Source organism: Carassius auratus, chromosome 27 (genome assembly GCF_003368295.1).
Source record: "Carassius auratus strain Wakin chromosome 27, ASM336829v1, whole genome shotgun sequence".
Taxonomy (NCBI): domain Eukaryota; kingdom Metazoa; phylum Chordata; class Actinopteri; order Cypriniformes; family Cyprinidae; genus Carassius; species Carassius auratus.
The window spans coordinates 26,285,960-26,301,195 of record NC_039269.1 but is presented as its reverse complement, the minus strand read 5'-3'; the positions used below and the strand labels follow the sequence as shown (position 1 = coordinate 26,301,195).

The 15,236-nt window shown below is 34.9% G+C and overlaps 1 protein-coding gene across 1 annotated transcript in view; it reads right to left on the bottom strand.

The window, feature by feature from the left end:
* Positions 1-15,236, bottom strand: part of LOC113046057 (low-density lipoprotein receptor-related protein 8-like) — a 78,347-nt gene that overhangs the window by 40,253 nt on the left and 22,858 nt on the right. Inside the window, exon 3 of the mRNA XM_026206894.1 lies at positions 11,492-11,614. Coding sequence (XP_026062679.1) covers positions 11,492-11,614 — 123 coding nt within the window. The remainder of the gene's footprint in view (positions 1-11,491; positions 11,615-15,236) is intronic.

Sequence of the window (15,236 nt, the reverse complement as noted above, 5' to 3'; positions counted from 1 at the left end):
TAAAATCCCACCCTCCCTGCAAAATCACCCTCCAAAATCACTCACTAAAACACATGAACTGCCACAGGCAGACCAGAGGCTAACCAGCGGCATGATGAGAGACTGCAGTGCTGTCTAATTACCTCATGTCTCATTCACTGATGAGAAAACATTACAGTAAAAAGCACATAATATTACAATAATAATGCCTTCCATTCTTGCTTGTTCTGCAATAGCATAATGGAGCACGCTCTGTCTGTGTGAACAGGGTACATGGAGGTATGCAAATACATACATTGACAAGCAGGTAGGACAGCCTATCCTAGTCATCTGACCAGGGAATAGGATAAGACGATCAATTTATAGTCCTAAACCTTCCACAGAAGGTATAAATACATTTAGACCAGTTAACTTGGAGATTGCTATCAGGATGTGAAGAGACTATCAACCAGCAAAATAAAAAATGCCTTTAATATCATATTGTATTCCATATGCAGCTTTTACAGTCGAATACACCGTAGACTTGGTTCACAACTGATTCCAGCTGTTGGACGTTAGCATGTAGCTACAACCATGTCGCTAAAAATATGTTAAAGGGGGGGTGAAATGCTAATTTTCACTAAATATCCTGTTAATCTTGAGTACCTATAGAGTAGTACTGCATCCTTCATAACTCCAAAAAGTCTTTAGTTTTATTATATTCATAAGAGAAAGATAGTCTGTACCGATTTTTCCCAGAAAAACACGACCGGCTGGAGGCGTGACGTGTGGGCGGAGCTAAAGAATCACGAGCGCCAGTAGGCTTTTGCGTTGAGAGCGTTTGGAAGCTGTGACATTACCGTGAGGAAAAAAACATCCAAAACAAACCATGGCTAACAGTCAGATTCAGCGTATATTTATGATCCAGAATCAGATCCAGAGGCTGAAATTTAACAAGAGCAGCATCAGCAACGACGTCTCTATGTGGTATGTACTGAAACTGTATATATTTGTTTAGCGGTTTTGAAAAATGACTAAGTTCCACTTTGTCGTCTTTTTTTTTTTTTTTTTTTTTAAGCTGTACCTGTGGAAAGTGCAGTTTGATGACAACATCACATGTTGTTTACTTGATGTGCTTACGCGCCGATAGCTAAGTTAACACCACAGAGATATTTGAAGCAGTTTTACTCACCGCATGCGGTTCCAACACACGATCGTGACCCTTTTTCGTTGGGACTGCATTATCCTTAAGAAATAAACGATGTGCAAATCCAGCGTCAAACTGGGCCTTGTTTGTAAAACAAGCATCTTCGAAATGCAGGGAACAAACACAAACACTTGCACAGCTCCGTTGATGCTCTGTAAAAATAAACTCCGTCCACTGGTCCCTTAATGCTGTTTTTTTTTTTTTTTTTGGTAATCTGTGCAGGGTTGTCTTGCCCTGGCAACCAAAAACACACTTCTTTTGTGACATTTCGCGATGCTCTCGCTCTGATCAGTGAAGTCTGTTGTGCTCTCAGTGCTCTGCTATACGGGAGCGCCCGCTCTTCCGGCAAACGTGCCCTTAGGACCCATATAAGAAAATTCCGCTCCATCTAACGTCACACAGAGCCATACTCGAAAAAAACTTTCCGAAACTTCTGACAAACCGGAAGTTCCAAAAAACTCCTTCAAACATACAACTTAACTTTTTAAACTTTGTCCATGTTTAGCATGGGAATCTAACTCTTTAACAGTGTAAAAAACTCAGTATGCATGAAATAGCATTTCACCCCCCCCCCCCCCCCTTAATGTAGTTGTTGGATTTTTTTAGCATTTAGCTATGCTCTTGTCGCTAAAAATAAGTTAATTTCTGCTGTTCATCATCATGTTTTGAACTATGCAAATTACGGTTTTTATTTTGAGTAAATTTATCTGCTTAAATTAAATCCTGTCATCCAACTGAGATCCTAATTAATTAATGCCAGATAAACACTGTTATGATTGTAGCAAAAATAATTTTACCTTATAGCTATATATTGTTATTGTTATATTAAAATGAGAAATATTTAACTTAAAGGGTAATTCCCCCAAAAATGAAAATTAGCTTGTGTTTTACTAACCTTTAAACCATCCTAGCTCTACCCTCTACGCAGTCAGCGGGTGTTGCAGTTGAACAGTTCACAAATCATCAAATAAGGCGTGAGCTCTTATCATAAAACGTGCGGCAGACAGCTCCTAAATAAAGGCCTCCTGTAGCAAATCCATGTGTTTTTGTAAGAGGCATTTTTTATTATGAATGCGCGAGCTGGATTCGTCTGAAAGAATAAAGTCAAACACAACTAGGATGCTTCGAGGGTGAGTAAAACACAAACTAATTTTCATTTTTGGGTGAGCTAACCCTTTACACTTAGGGTTAAAAAAATCTCATAATTGCTAGCTAACAAAACTTGTTAATGGGATACACAAAATTTTAAATTGTCCTTTTTTACTCACCCTAATCTTGTTTCAAACCTGTGTGGCAAAAAGAAGGTGAGTAAATGATGTCAGTATTGTAATTTTTGTGTGGTGAACTATCCCTTTAAATGAGAGTAAATGAGGTCAGGAGGTGTATCAGAGGGTCTATAGCCCCCATTTTAGCAGCTCTGTCTCCCTCTCTGCTTCACACTCATGGCCAGTCTGCTCCGTTTGGCAGGCTGTCTGTTGATGTTAGATTACAGTTTGAGAGGTATCAGAAATGCAGGCATAAATAAATCATCTCTGGTTGTAAAGGCCTGGAAAGCCACCACAGTCGATGAGTCTGCCGGGGCCGTTTGACTGGCCTTATATCATGAAAGAATTCAAATGGCTCAACAAGTTATACCAATTAGCCTGGCCAAGGACATGCTGTATACACTTTCTAGAATTGGGGAGAAAGGGCAGCTCCGTTTAGGCTGTCAGTTGTCTCAAATTGCTCATGAGTGAATTTGTTATTCATCGCTGGATCGGTTTCATCATTTAGATGAGTGATACATATCAAATGAGATGTGATTTCTATTACTGCAGCACTCGTCGAACCCTCAGTATCATTCATCAAGCAAAATAGCTGTCATTTATTTTCCTGACTTTATTATTTTCCTGAATTCAAACTAGCCTGGCTATGAGATAATGAGAACAAAAGGTGTCACTCCATAACACTTCATGGCAGTAAAATGCGCCGGTCTGCATTGCAGTAATGCTGTGTTTGACTGTGCAGGTTGGAGGGTGTGTGTCTGTATAAGGTCATAGCAGGTGCTTATACAGCAAGAGGAAGTTAATTTATGAATTTATTATTGACTAATTATAGTATGAATGCACAAAGACAAAGACAGATCAATGAAGCATTAATAATTTTTAATATAAATGCTAAAGAAACTCATAATCCGCCAAGAAAGGATAAACTAATAGTGCAAACATCAACAGGACATGATCAATCTGGAGCTCTGTTCCAGAAACTCTATCTTTCTGACAACCTCATAACAGATTTAGCAGCAGTTCACACAAAACACATTTTTCCATTCAAATGCACTACTTTTCTACAGTTTTTCTATGTAAACACACATTAGATGGCTGTGCATGACCGTTGCATTTGCATCTCAGACCTTTTGCAGTGTCTCACACTTGAGATCCACAATTTTAAGAAGAGTTAAAAGAATTTCAACTTTTACACAGAATTTATCAATGTCAGCCAATCAGAAGACTCTGGAGGCGGGACAAGTGTTGCAAGCTTTGGTTTATAGCAGCAAGTTAGCATGCACTGTAAAAATGTATTGTGATTTAAACATTAAAAAAAACTGTAAAAACGCTACAGTAAAAAACATGTTAAATGTTTAATGGTAAATTCCCCTACTATATACACTGGAAAACTTTAATAGACATTTCATGTGATTTTAAGGTGAAATATCTTTTTTGGAAGTGGAAAAAGAAAATATAATTGAAAAACTAATATAATACAAAAAGTGTTATAAATGTACTTTTTTTTTTAAATGAAAATATAAAAAAACTTACCGTACTGATAATGCCAGATAATGTCCAGTGAAACATGTCACCAGAGATTGTGTAAATGGTCCACTGTTGGACATCAGAATACCACTTGCCAAGCTTTATATAAATATGCAACACAAAAATACAGTATTTGATAAAAGGAATTAGATGGAAGTACTTTTAATTAACATTTTCCAATATCAGTATTTTTATTGTTAACTAAAAGTTTGAATAAACATGATTAAAAATAATTATTTTGTTAATTGAAATACATCTGAAATAAAATAAAATATAAATATTAGATTAAAAACTTAAAAATGTTAAATGCTGCTCTCTAGGTTAAAGTACTAAAATACTAAAACTGAAATAATAATTAAAGCTTAAAGCCAGTAAGAAATATGAAAACTAGTTAAAAACAGCAAAAGCACATAACAAAATGACTAGAACTTAGACTAAAATGAAAAAGTAAAAAATATTAAAATAAAAACAAATATTGTGAATATTAATAAATCCTATAGTAATGCATAAAAAATATTAAAACAACACTGTGAGGTACATATATTACTGATCAGTTTTCTGACACATCAACGTGCACTCATCCTCACATCATCCCAAACTTTCTTCTGTTATCTCTCATTTTAGGGTCAACTATCCATTTAGTATTATCAATTTCATTTACAGCTTGAATCTTGTTACAGTAGCTCAGCTATCATACTACAAACTGTTAATGAGGAACACAAGAAATAAACAGAAGAAAGAGAGTAACATGAGAGTCAGTAAATGACAGAATACTAATTAAAGCAGATTAATAGTACTGTCAAGATGAAGTTGAGATGACTGGAAAAGTGGGAAAAGGTGAAAGAATCAGAGTGAGTAGAGAAAGCATGTTTAGAACAAATGATAAGAAGGTCAGAGGAGCTTTTTTCGCTCCCATGTGACTTCGCACTTGTGCTGTATGTGCAGTGAGGTGTGAGGTGAGGGAGTGCGGCGTTGTGAAAAGGTCACGATGAACTCAGATGAGACATCTGGCATTGCCGACGGCTTTTTGATGAAGAGCTTCCAAACTCAACTTCACTGAAATCAGCCGAGTCAAATATCGCTGTTAATCTCTATACACATTAAAGTGATCCCCACTTCATCAAGTCATTTCTGTTGTCAGGGGTGCTGTCATATGGAAATAGAGCACAGGAATATCATGTGCTGGTGTAGTGCATTAATGCAGTCACCTTTAACTTAAAGCTGCAGTGTGTCATATTTGCTCTGTCATTCAAAAAAAAAATCTTTGTTCTGTTTTTATTTTTTATTTTGGTTTAATTTGGTTTTGTGTATGCTTTTTTTTGTTTTGTTTTATTGTATGTTTTAGGATTCCCATCCACTTACATTATAAGACTGACAGACTGCAACGGTTTGAGTTAAAAATCTTTGGTTTGTGTTCTACTAAAGAAACAAAGTCACCTACATCTTGAATGCCCTGGGGATACGCAGATAAACATCTAGTTTTCATTTTTGTGTGAACTATAACTATGAAACTATAAAAAGATTAGCATTTCTAAGTGCAAAAAAAAAAAAAATCTTTGGTTGCTCTGACAGATTTTTTTTAACACTTAGTAGACTAACATTTATTTATTAGATGAACTAAAGTTTTTAAGTTGTTGCTTGCTAGTTGAGTTAGCTTAACAAGTTGACTGCAATAGGTTGCCTTACCTTTTTTTTCCCGTGCACATAACAACATTATCAAACTAAATAACAGTACATTTGAATTGAAATCGAATATTAAATAAGATTTTAAAGAACATTTAACCTGTTTTCTGTTGATACAATGAAAGTGGGGTGCAAATAATTGGGGTGAGTAAGAATATTTTTGTTTTAAGAAACTGAGATTTGTTATTCAGTAAGGGTGAATTAAATTGATCAAAAATAGCTAAGACATTTATGTTCCCTTTTTTTTTTCAAACGAATGCTGTTCTCTAGAACGTTTTCTTTTTATCAAAGAATCCTGAAAACAAATATATCCCAGTTTCTAACAGAAAAGAAAAAAATACATTTCTAAATATATTCAGATAGAAAACAGTTATTTTAACTTGTCATAATATTCCACTATGTTGCCTTTTTTAAAATTAATTTCAAATCAAATAAATGGGCACAATAATGAGGGTGGGTAAATGATGGCATCTCTCGTTTTTGTGTCAACTATCCTTTAATACAATCAACTTGAACAAAACTAAACATTTACAGAGCGTTAGTATAGCTGAAAATCTTGTTACAGTAGCTGTGTTGTTAACTACATATTGTTATAGAGGAACAAACTAGGTCAATTCTAGATGTGGGCCAAATTAAAGAAACAGAAAGATAAAACATTTAATTATTTAAGCTCTTTAGTTCAGCTGCCATTATAGTTCCCATAGACAGATCAGGGAACTATAATAATCCTTTGATTCTAACTGGGTAAGGTTACAGCTGGATAGACGATAGACTGAAGAAAAAGATTTGATGTACTAGTCCAGCAGTGATTTACTAAACATATTGGACAGCATATGGCAGTCAATTACATAAAGTGGGGCAGTAAAACCCTGGTTGTGCTGTATTTTGACTGTAGAGATCACAAACATTCTCAGCTTTCAGTCGCTAATGCTTCCCCATGAAAGAGGGTTTGACTGTTCTTCCTTTTAAAAGCCGTTAAATCGGCTCTTATAATTCTTGTGCGTTTTTCTTGCAATAGGAAAATGTGCTGAACATGAAAGCATCATTTATTATTAAAGAAGACATCCAGAACAGTGCTCCTGCAGTAGTGCTCACTAATGTGAGAGAACAAGGTTACTCCAGCATGAAAACTGTGGGACAGACAGAGAAGTGTGTGTGTGTTATACAAAATGTTCCTGCTTGTGTTTATGTGTATGTGTGTGAAGCTTTTATAGCCATCATAATGGAAGATAATTATAAGATTCAGTGATCTAACCTAGGTGGACAGATCAGAAAAAAGTAATTAATTAAAATTTTCCAAAGATAACATGATAAATTAATGTCATTAATCATGACCAGTGAATACATTTTATTATAAGGTATTGTCTTGCCCTAGTACACATTCACCCAGCACACATTCTTATATTCAAGAACATGTCAAATAGATTAAAAAAATCTAATAATAATAATAATAATAATTAAAAAAAATATTGTTTAAGAAAATCTATTTAATTCACCAGGACTGCACTTATTTAACAAAAAACAAACAAACAAAAAAAAAGGTAATATTGTGAAATGTTATTATGTCTTTGAATAACAGTTTTCCATTTCATAATTTTAAAAATGTTGTGTATTTTCATTATTTTGCTGCTCAATTATCATCAATTATTGGTGTTAAATTATTTATAACGATATCAATGCTGAAAACATTTGTGAAACCCATGTTCTTTTTCTGTCAGGATTCTTTGACGAATAGGTGGAGAAGAACAGCATTTATTTGAAAAATAAATATTTTGATACATTATAAATGTCTTTTATGACACTTTTGATCAAATTAATGCATCCTCGCTGATTTTTTTTTCTTTTTTTTTTCTTTTTGTATCTTTCTTATTCCAAACTTGAATGGCAATTCATCACAGTTTCCACAAAAATATTAACCAGCACAAAACAACATTCATAATAATAATAAATATTTCTTAAACCTGCCAACCCTGATCTGAATGCACGTGCTGGAGATATACTTCTAATCAAAGGAGCGTCTTTTCTGATGAGATGCAAAATGAAAATTGCATTCGATTTTTTTACACAGCCCTTTTATTCATATATGCAGAGATAATGGAAACAAATAATATTCATTTGAGTAACAATAAGCTGAATAAATCCAAAGTTTCCATGAAGAAAACAGGTCCCTAGCAAGCCACCTTGAACCACGATGAACAAATAAGTTAAAACAAGATGAAAACATGAAGATTTAAAGGGGTCATGAACTGAGAAATAAAAAATCCCTTGATCTTGTGACATATAAGATTTCAATGTACTATAAAAACATCAGAAACAAAACCATAAAGATGGCTCTGAAGACAACAAGACGCTGTGCAGCGCCAAGCTGTGGAAAAACAAAAGTCTTTGTGTTGCCTTCCTCCTGATCCCAGCGTTAACAAAGATTGGATAAACTTTATTTTTAATGAAGATCCAGACCGTGCCAGTAAGAAGAACTCAGTCCTGTTCAATTAATTTTACAAACTAGGCACAAATCAACAGGATTTTCAGAAAGATATTTCCAGATACATAAATACATCAAAATATTTTATTAATATTATCAATATGACAACAAAAAAAGGCAATTATTTATTTATACGTGAATATTTTAGCCAACAAAATCCATAGACTATTAGTATGAACTTTTTTAAGCCTCTGGACAAAAGTCTCAAGTAAATGATTATTTTACCCTGATTTGACTAAAACATAACACCACATAAACATCCCTCACTTATGCACGAGATACGTGATAAAAAGACGTAAAACCAACCATTTATGCAAATGAACAGACTCTCCAAATAAACAGCATCCCTAATTGTTTCTTCTATCTTGCCCATCAGCTAATGGTTTTCCAGAGAGCCTCTGTATTACTGTGTGAATTCATTAGAAGAACTGCCGTCGAAATGGCCCTCGAGTATTTACTCCAACTAAAATGCATCAGGAAACTCTTTTGTTTGACATTTCTGTTGAAGATGCTTCTTGAAGATTATAAAATCCTATTAGCATGCAAACTACTTTCCCAAAACAAATGACAGCCTACTGATGAAAGAAACAAACACAATAATATGCACATGCATTATCTACATAACTGGCATCCACATGAACTAACATGATGGTCTCGTTCTGCTGAAGTTAATGCAGACATGGAGCGGAAAGAGCAGAAGTACCGCAGGGAGGGCTCGTGTTTGAGCTGCAGTCAATCTGAGATGACGTTTCATGTGGCACAGCTGTGCTCTTCGCCTACAGATGCCGGCGTACTGTAGTCATGGAAATACAGCCATGCTTTTATTGTGACATTCAGAAAATACACATATTTACACATTTAAATCAATCTTATCAGTCTCTTTTTTTTTTACTTGTCAAAAGAGACGGGCTAAACATGTCTGAAGTAAGGTTACTGAGTGAACTGATGTAGCCATGTACTTGGCTGAACACACTGAAACAACTTAAGTGCTACGCAGGCAGCAGAAAGCCGTACAGTAATAAGGCGAAAAGCATAATTCAAAGCATGACGTACAACAATAATTTTAATAATAATATAAAAAATAGCTAGGGTGTTGATAAACAGTATAATAATTATATAATAATAATAATAATAAATCATTGTTTTGATGTTGTAATTAGAAGTATATAACAATACACAATTACTTTATATTATTATTCATACTAATATTTTTGTTATATTATTTATCTTACAAATAGTTCCATTTATTATTATTAATATAACTGTACTAACAACAACAATAATACTATTATTATTTAAAAACGAAGATAATAGCTAATAGTTAATAGACAGTAGGACACCATATCCAATAAAAAGTTAGATTAAAAAAAATCATTGCTTTTGTTATTATTATAATTATATAATAAACAATTACTATTATTATTCATACTAATAATTCATTATTGAATAAATGCAACAAATAGTTACATTTATATATTTACATATTTGCTATTATCATTATCATTATTTATACTACTATCACCATCAGCACTGTCATTATTAATATTATTTATGATAATAATTAATGTAAATGTATTGGACATGGTGTCTGTTCTATTAACTATATATATATATATATATTCCAGGCTTGAATTAGATTTTGTGTCACAGATGTTCAGCGTGAAGAATCTAGTTCCTCTAACTGGTTCATTAATTCATTAGACTGTTTACAGCTGCCAAGTCATGCAGCGACTTGGCATATTAATATATAATTCAGCTGATGTGTGGTCACAGGTGTACGTTTACAATGGTTCTGGGCTGATCTAATCAGATTTAGAGTTTGAACTATTACGTTTACAATAAGATTATGCTTCAGTATTTTGTAAGGACCAGGGCTGCCTTTCTCAAAAACAGCGTAAGCTTAAGTTAACCGTAGACCCATTACAACAAAAACGTGAAGTTATTCAGTTTTTTCTGTTTTATCAGTCAGTACAGTAATTAAGTTTTGTGATAGGGCAGCACTGAGCTGAGGACTCATTCATCTTTAATGGGATTCTAGAATATACAGCCCTTTTAAAATCTCTCATGTTTTCCCACCGAACAGACATTTTCTGAACTGGTTGGGGATGGTGACTGAATCATTCATGAGAAAGTGTACACGCAATGGCAGAAGGTGAAAGTGTAATTAAATACTAGATGAGCTCCCCTGATGTACTTCCCCTGAATGAAACAGTTCTAGAACTCGTTTCAAGTGCACAAAAACCATTGAAAAGAATGAATTCACTGCTGCTCCTAAATTCACACTCTGATTTTCGGCCTTGAATACGGGTTGCAAAGCCACGGAGTTTACTTGACGCTACCTACATGAACGATACAAGATCACATTCGATTTTCCTTCAGAGAGGAAACAGCCCTTCCAGCATAAATCAGACCAAATATCAGACAAACACAATCAAGCTGCTGCACAACACACACACTGGGAGGCCAATCAGTAACTCCCTTCAGGTGTGGTTTACAGCAGCGTGTTCAGTATTAGCAGCCTAAAGGAATCTTCTGGGTTCAACACAAGTTCAGTCCTTTGGATTATCAAAGGAAAAAAATTGACTTGTCCCACATTTGGCAGTAATGCATTATGGATGATTTATAATGAATAAGGCATTCCAGAGGGTTAGACAACTGAAATCTGAAGCTTGTATTTATATCACAGCACTTATGTTAAATCTTTTGTTCAAAAATATGTCATTGGAGCTGTTGACAGTTGTCTAAATGATTCTTTTAATGCTGGGATTATTTCTGCAGGATACACTTGCCCTATTGACTTCCATTAGTGCAGTACTGTAAACATTATTATGCATGCTTTTACAAACTGAGGATGGAGCCAAAATGCTTTTCTTTTTCTGTTTTAACCATATTACAGATGCAGTTGATAGCACTTAAAATATATTTAAATCAGTAGTTTTTAATGCAGGTCCTCAGCAATCTACCAGAGGGGCCAAATATTATAAATTTAAATGTAAATTTATAAATTTAATTTTTTAAAATAAATGTATGCATTTAGCAGACACTTTTATCCAAAGCGACTTACATTGCATTAAGGCTAACAATTATCTCCTAACATGTGTTCGTTGGGATTCAAACCCCCAACCTTGCACTTGCTAACGCAATGCGTTACCACTTGAGCTACATGTATACTAAATAAATATAATACAAATATAATATAGATATAATAAAGATCTAAATAGATATAGATAATAATATAGATATTTTTGAGTCGAGGGCCTTCAAATATTGTCCCGGACAAAGGGGGATTGAAATCCAAAAGGTTGAGAACCACCGCTTTAAATAGATAATTAAACATAAGCTTTAATAGATTTATGACACGTGACTTACTGCAGGTGGCGTCAGCCTCATCCGATCCGTCCGGACACTCGGGTTCTCCGTCACACCGCCAGCGCCCAGGAACACACTGACCATTCGCACACGCAAACTCTGAGGGAGCGCATGTGTTCTTCACTGCAAAAACACAATGAAAGACAGAGGTAGATGTTGGCACACTCTCTCAGCAAAAACCAAGTGTCTTTTCTGTATGTGTGGTGCGAGAGTGAACAAGGTACGTTTTGACTCATCAGTGTTGCCAGATCCTAGTGTGTATGCTATATAAAAAAACAGCAAATAAAGACGAGCCAATAACAAAGTAAAATCCAAGTGTTATCTTGAAAACACAAAAATATTGGGACATGCCCCTTCCTATTATTTAACTCCAAAAAAAAACAGACAACAAGCCCAAAGATGATTAATAAGCATCGCTTATAATAACTGGACAGTGCAACCCTTTAACACCGCTGTGAAGTACTCTTCCAAACATACACAAAACATGATGGCTCTGTCAACAGAAGTTTAGCTAAAATCACTGAGACTTTGGTCTTTGGTAATATTACTTTTGGTAAAAAAACAGCTGATACAAATCACGAAAAACTGCGTCAGTCAGCAATTTCATGACTCATGAGTGACTTCTGTTCTGTAAACATAAAACTTTAATTTAGAGGATTCAATCCGTTATTTAGACGTGGTTATCTCCTCTGAAAGTTGGCAGTGTGTGTACCAATGGTTATATCTATCGGTTGTTGACTGGATGGATGCAGATCTGTAAGAAAGACTAAATGATTAGAGAAATGCAACCTACGTAACTACAGAGAAGACTCATTTCACTGGAAGATCAAATTGTGACATTTTGGATAAAAAATATCGCTACAAAATTAAACAAAAGCATGTTTGATAATAAGATCAATTTGTGTGAGTTTTCATTCAGTGCTGACTTTGCTTGTGTAAAGCTACTGCATTCGCTGATTTGAGCAGATGGAGCTGTAAGCAACAGAGCGCGGACGACAGTCTGGAGCTGCAGATATTATATGCAGAGGCTCTGCTCTCCACCTGCTGAGTTCTCACAAACACTCGCAGACCTTCAGTGGGCGGCAATCACAACAGCCTAACACAACTCCACAAGACCTGTCGAAAAACCTGAAGAGTCCACTGCGGCAATGCTGCATCATTTTCTTTCCTCACAGCTCTGTGAGGCTTCCTATTGTCCTTGGACTCTGTTAAAGGCAATGCGTGGTGTGGGCCAGTAACCAGCCAACAGGGGCACGTCTTAACACATGGAATGCACCCGCAGCCCTCCCCGAATCCTCAAGCTGTGCATCTGACTCATCCGAGTACATGTTTCTAACAGGAACATTACATCAGCAGCTCTCTCACACATTTACTGAGCAGACTGTATTCACGTAGACCCTTTACACTTTAGAAACGCTGCTGACCAATCAATCCTTCCTTAGCAACAGCTGCCGCCTTTCATTTCTAATGCAAGTCTGTGTGTGAACAGATTTTTACACTGAATTAGCAACGCTTCAATTTATTTAAAGAAAAACATTGGATGAAATTGCTTAAAATTGTCTTGATTTAGTGCAGCTCAAGTAAAAAAAATATTTCCAATTAACTCTGTCCAAATTACGAGCATATTTTACTAAAAAAAAATCACACTGTGCACAAAAAGACGAAGTTTCACAAAAGGTCAGTTAGGTCAGATGAGTGCGTTTGCCCCCCTTCTTCTATGACTAAAGGCGCAGCTGTTAAATTTATGAATATGTAATATGACAGTTTTTATAAAAAAAAATGTGAGTGCTCAAAAAACCTCACCACACATACAGTTGCAATCAAAATTACTCAGCCCCCTAGAGACTGCAGTACTTTACAAATACAAGCTTTTCTGAAGATCCAGGATAAAATAAAAATTCACTGGCATATTAAAAGTGATATTGTCAATATATAATGTAATACTTTTGAGTTATAAGATTTTTTTATAATACTGCTATGTCATAAATATTCAACCCCTATTCAACATTGCTGTTTTTAAATCACTTATTTGCATGGTGGGGAATAAAACACAATTAAGCCTTTAAAAACTCTATTAAAAACAGAATTAGCTTGAGCTGTTACACATACAGTTAGCCCATGTATGTGTTGAAGTTAAGTAGCAAAAATGTCAACAGAGATCTCACAAAAGTTAAGAGAATAAATATTGTATTACTTTAGAAAGGCTAAGGCTATATGATGATTTCCAAGACATTGAAAGTTCCTAGAGACACAGCTCTCAGCCTTGTTTCTTAGCTTAAAGTGTGTTTTACCAGAAAATCTTTGAGGAAGTTGAAGAAAAAGCACAATATCATAAAATGTTTAATCAGAGCAACTGAGAAAAACCTGCAATGTACAGCCAAAGACTTGCAAGATGACCCGATGAAAGGAGGAAAACCATTTCAATGCAGTGTGTAAGAAGATCACTAGACAAGTATGGCCTTCATGTTGAGACATCTTGTAGAATACCACTCTTGATCAAGAAGAACAAAGGCCAACTTGAACTTGATAAAATTCATCTGTGTGGACCTGTGGAGCTCTGGAGGAATGTTATATGGAGTGATGTGACCAAACTGGAACTTTTTGGACCCATGGATCAGCGGTATGTCTGCTGCAAAACAGGCAAAGCTCATAAGCAGAAAAACACCATCTCCATCGTCAAACTTGGAGGTGGATCAGTCCTGTTATGGGGTTTCTTTACTGTAGAAGGAAGTGGAAATCATGACTGTATGAAGGACACCATGGATTCTTTCAAGTATCAGGCCATTTTGACAAGAATTGTGATGCCTTTGGTGCAAAAACTGAAGCTGATGATCAATGGACTTTCCTGCAGGCCAGTCATACCAAAGTACACATCCAAATCTACTTCTGCTTGGTTCAGGGATCAGTCATAGAATGTACTTGAGTGACCTGTTCAGTCTCCAGGCTTAATTCTCATTTCAAATATCTGGTTGAATTTGAAGAAAGCAGTGGCAATGTGAAAACCAAAGATTATCAGTGATCTGAAAGCTTTTTCAGGTGTGGAATGGGCCAAAACTGTAGTAGAGAGGTGACAGAAGCTTCTAAACACTTACAGAGAGCGTTTATTGGTGATTTTAAAGAATAAAAGATTCTGCACAAAGGGGGTTGAATAATTTTGAACATGAATGTTTAGAGCCAATTTGAATTTTATCATGATTTATCAATGTTCCATTCTCAGAATCACTCAAAAGTGTATTAACAAACTTTCTCTAATACTTTACTGATGCCTTTGTTAAATTGATTTCATAAAATGTCATTGTGTGATTAGTTTAGCAATATGCTAATGTACGACTAAAGGTATCGATAGAATTAAGTCAGTATAGATGCCATATTTTATTTGAAATGAAAACAAAAAGATATGAAAACAAAGATATTCCTTATTGAATATTTATTGGTACACTGATTAAAATGATTTTGTGTTGAAGTAATTACTACAGAGAAACAAATTTAATTTCTACATCAAAAAATTTAGTTCAGGCAAGTAAATTGTATGTTAGTACTCAATTTAAGCGTGTAGAAATTAAAGTTTGAACTTATACGTACATTTTACTTGGAATTGTTTATGTTTACAAGGATTCTTTTTGTAAATATCAAAGTTATGATCCAGTTTCTTCCCATCATGCAGTGGGGCATGAGTAATTAATAAGGTTAACATTTTCACTGTTTTTGAGTTTGATTTACAGTTTTATGGTTGCTTTTGTTGTTA